The sequence below is a fragment of the Triticum aestivum genome, chromosome 5B (genome assembly GCF_018294505.1).
Source record: "Triticum aestivum cultivar Chinese Spring chromosome 5B, IWGSC CS RefSeq v2.1, whole genome shotgun sequence".
Classification (NCBI taxonomy): Eukaryota; Viridiplantae; Streptophyta; class Magnoliopsida; order Poales; family Poaceae; genus Triticum; species Triticum aestivum.
The window spans coordinates 186,048,990-186,053,721 of NC_057807.1; the positions used below are offsets into that span (position 1 = coordinate 186,048,990).

At 47.1% G+C, this 4,732-nt stretch overlaps 1 protein-coding gene across 1 annotated transcript in view; it reads right to left on the reverse strand.

The window, feature by feature from the left end:
* Positions 1-451, reverse strand: part of LOC123110972 (proteasome subunit alpha type-5) — a 5,943-nt gene extending 5,492 nt beyond the window's left edge. The window contains exons 1-2 of the mRNA XM_044531631.1: positions 222-451; positions 3-84 (exon numbers count right to left, since the gene is read on the reverse strand). Coding sequence (XP_044387566.1) covers positions 3-84; positions 222-235 — 96 coding nt within the window. The 5' untranslated portion in view covers positions 236-451. The remainder of the gene's footprint in view (positions 1-2; positions 85-221) is intronic.
* Between the last annotated feature and the right edge of the window lie 4,281 nt (positions 452-4,732).

The following is a 4,732-nucleotide window of genomic DNA, read 5'->3' on the forward strand; positions in this document are numbered from 1 at the left end:
ACCTTGATGGCCTCGATGGCGTACTCGACCTGGAATAGCCGTCCCTCCGGCGAGAAGGTGTTCACGCCGCGGTCGTACTCCGTCCTGCGCGAAACAACCCAACAACAAAATTTATCCCGAAATAAGATGAAAAATTCACAGCAGTGACAACACCGCGGGCGCGGAATTTAGCAGCTGGTCGGGGCTGTGAAGATTTTTGACTGAGAAGGGTCGATTCTAACCTCGTGAGGAACATGGTGGTGCGCGGTTTGCTTGGGTTAGGGGAAGATGGGTTTGCGGCTTGGAGGTATGGCTTGTTCGGTTTAGGCAGCGATTGGAGATGCTTGAAGGGGATTAATTGTGGGGGTTACAGCACTGACCCCAAGTGCACCTTCAGTTACAGCACTGAAGCCCGCACAAAAGACGCTGATTAAAAAAAACAACCATTTGATTTAGTTTATTGAACTTCTTAGCAGGTTGGAAAGAAGTCTATCTATTTGTCATATGAGATGATCCATGCATCGGTAATGCGTCTGCAATATTATTACATGTCCGAGACCAATAACCAACGTATTAAAGTGCAAAACAGCCAGGGCATTAATCTTCCTAAACAGAATGCCATTAGGCGCAAGATTGAAACACTTTGGGTTATTGAGAATGATGAGGACATGACTACCTTGGATACGATCAAAAATATTGCATACATATATATTTATGAGGTGATTTCTAATGCAAACTATGCAATAATTTATTTATGTCATTCAGGACAAAAATACTTCACAGACTTTTGTGCCATGTCTAATTGTAGGTGTATGGGACATTTGTTCAATCCACATATCTTTACCTACTAATAAACCAGCGATGGATTCTGGTCGTACGTCGCTGGCCTTTTTGCAAAAAAGTCCTCCCGTTTATGAGAAAATAACCCGCAGTCCTATCTTAAAGGGATAACGTTTCGTTCCTCCACCACTTATCCATTGCTTTTGCCTCCACTTTACCGCCGGTCACGCCCCGCCGCTTGCCGCCGGCATTGACGCCGCAGAAACCAAGGCAGGGGGATGCGTTGTGGCGGGCGTCCACGCTGCCCGAGCCCAGGAACGGGGCGAGGCATCGCGGCGGGGTTGTAGAGCGCGACTGCCGTTGTAGGCGTCGGGCGTGGCGGACCGAGGCGTTGCGGCGGGGCGGCTTCGGCCTGGAGTGCGGGCGCTACCACAACGGTGAACCGGGGGAGAGGCTCCGGCAGTGGAGCCAGGCATGGCTTGGCGTCGCCAAGAGCAACGAGGTCGCCGCCGCCGGCCTCCGCGCCACGAGCCGGTGGGCGAGCCCGGCATGCCGGCGCTGGACGCGTGCGCGCTCTGCGCCAAGCGGCTGGCGCGCGACAGCGACGTCTTCATGTACAGAGGGGACACACCCTTCTGTAGCAAGGAGTGCTGGCACGAGCAGTTGCAGCTCGACGCTGTCTCCGCCAGGCAGGCAGCCCGAAGGCTGCAGAGGTTCTCGGCCGGAGCAGAGTCCGGGCGTGCACACCATGGGGTGTCCGTCTCGAGCTAACCGGCGAAAGCGCCATGGTACATACGGTGCCTGACGAAGAAATGTTACTCCGCTTGTGCCAAAGAAATTTGCGTGCACGAAGCCGCTGATGTGCAGTGATAATTGATCGAGCAGAGCCAGAACGAGGAGACTTGCCTTGCTTGAAGAAGGAAGACGTGGCTCACCGGAGCTGCTCACGGCAGGCCGGCGCTGCATGTGTCGCTTGTCAAGTGATTTGGGCATAAACACAGCAGAAAAGGGGCTGGATTGGATTGGATTTGGGCATAGGTGACGTTGCATAGGCGCCGCCACATCCACGACCACCGGCAGACGAGCAGCACCACCAGAAGACTGCCTCTGCCACAGGCACCACAGCTAGCCCCCGCGCGTGCTGGCCGGCCGCCAGATCTGGCGAGCAATCAAGCCACTGCACACCGGCCCCATTGCCCACAGCCACCCACCGGGAGGGGATCCACCACCACGGCACGGGACTCCGCCCCGGCCCCCGTGCGCCGACGAGCAGGCGGCCACCGCCCCAGCCGTTGCAGCAAACACGTCGGCGCTGCCAACCAGGAAGTGGCTGGCCAGCAGCCACCGCGGCTGAGGAATGAGGATAGGAGAGCAGCGCTTGGGTGGTGTTAGGTGGATGGAGAAGAGAAGGGCGGGCTGCTTGGGTGGTGAGGTAGCAGGAAGAAGACGGAGGCGGAGCGGCGCCTGAGTGGATGAGAGAAACGGCGATGTGTGGATAGTGGACTGTGGAAGGGGCACCCAGTGGCGATGAGTGGGGATTTTGGGTGCCTCGTGCCTTTTTTTAATCAAAAATGTATCGGAAGCTGCTGGATGCGGACGTGCTCATCCCGGCCGGCTGGAACGGGACCAGAATGTGGTGTAGATGCAAGTACTAGGCATTCCTGCTGAGATTGATATAGTACTCTCTCCTGTTTTACTTAGTCCACATATTAACTTTGGTCAAAGTCAAGATTTGTAAGTTTTGACTAAGTTTATAAACAAAAATATTAATATATACAATAAAAAATCAATACCACTAGATTCATTATTGAATGTACTTTCACATCATATAGATTTGTTATGACAAATTTTTATTTTATAAACTTGGTCAAACTTTGCAAAGTTTGACTTCAATCAAACCTAATATGCAGACTAAATAAAAACAGAGAGAGTATTAACCACACCAAGATGAGTAGTAAGTACTGTGGTATTCCTGCTGATTGAAGTTTGGGATAGTCTGCTAAATTGAATTGTTCAGAGTTATTTGTGGGTGTATATCAATCAAAGGATTGGTGTTGTTCAGATAGATTCTGGTTTAGTCCATTGCTGCAGGATTAAAAAAAATTGTACAATTCGTTTTTAGTTCATATTTTGCTCATTTTTCGTTAAAAAACAAATTTCGAATTTCAAAATTTTGAAATTCATAATTAAAAAATGTACAATCTCAGTCTTTTTCGTCCGAGATTTTCCAAAAAAAAAATCAAAAATCCAAAATTCACCAATTCATTCAAGGACAGTAAATTTTTCAAAACAAAACACAAAACCTTGGCTCGATGCTTGCGTGCTAGCACCTATTACAAATTTTTTTAGAGAAAGTGCGGCAACGGTGACCTGTTTCGTCCCACACGCCGGGAGGGAGGAGCTCTTGCCTTTACAACATTATTAATAAAACTAAAAAGGAGACAAACAACATTCATAGCTGGATAAGGATTAGGCAATGTTCTACTAATATATAATATATGTACACAGGTTAGGACACACACAGAAAACTCAAAAAATATGTTTCATATCTGACTTATAAACTATACTTTTCATTACACCTTTTTACACCTTTTGTGGTATATAAATTATTGAAACGTCACTAATTTAATTTATTGGGTTAGAGCATGTGCTATTTTTTTCTTCTCCCGTTGCAACGCACGGGCACTTTTCCTAGTGAAGATAAGGGGAAAAAAGAAGTTTATGTGTTGTTTAACAAGTCCTCTCACGTCACTTTTGGGCCAAGAGAAGATAGAGTCCAAGTCTCTCACGTTCTGAATTCAGATTCGGACTGCACAGACATACCTGACTCAAAACGCCAATAACTATTGCATACGGACTCTGAATTGGGTGATTCTTTTTTTTGGAAAGTAGATTTCGTGCACTTTCCAACACAATTGGATTCACCTTCAAATTCATCCGGAGCGTTGAGTTATGGACGAAACAATCTGACGTTGCACCAGAATCCGAGTCAAACTACAAGTCCAAAGGTGTTGCATCACCTTCACTTGGGCCCATGAGCCTTGTACGACCTAGGGTTGGTTTTAGGCTGCATTGGGACGTTCTCCCACCTCCTTGGCCGCCACCCCTTGCTCCTATATAAGTAGATCCATCTAGTAGCTTTTCGCTTGGGATTTGTTTAGTTAAAAGTTAGCCATTGCAACTTCGTGTACTTCGTTTGTGTCCAACGACCAGATCAAGACCGCTTACGGATCCCCACCTTTATCAATACTGCATATATACTCGCAATATTCAGATTGCTTGTATCATATTCTTGCTTGTTCTTCGGTGCTTGCAGGAATAAACCTTCGTGGTCAGGTTGATTGTGCTCCGGCGTGGTCAATAACCTCTCGGAGTTGGTTTAGCGATTGCTAAGGCGCAACGTCATGCATGTTTGTAGTCGGATCGTCAAAGTCGTCTCCACCAAATCAATAGTTATCATCTCATCGAAAGATCGGGACACCCCGCCTCTACCAAGTGGTATCAGTTTTCAGGTTGCTTGGTGAGAATTTCCAGTTATCCCTAGATTACATTTTTTTTCTTACCTATTGTCCAAGAAAAAGCCACAAAAAAGTTAGATTTGTTCATCCTTTGTCCAAGTCAGTCTGAGCCTTTGCAAATTTTCTTTTCATTGTTTGCATTATTGAATTATCGATTGCATCGTCGTGTCGAGTTGCTGGTCTTAGTGTCTAGTTCGTTTAGAGTATCGAGTTCTGTTCACAGTAGTCACGCTGCCACTGCATCGTTATCCCTTCCGATGTCCACCACCCATCCATCAAATTCCACCATGTGCTACCCATTGTTCATTGTCACAATCATAATTGAGGTAATTCACATCTTCGCTTGATCCAATCTGCATCTTGTCTGGTTTGTCTTGGAAAGAGGGAGAGAAAAAAAAAGGCAGAGAGAAAAAAAAAGGAAAAAAAGTTAGAGAAAGAAAAAGAAAAAAGTGTGA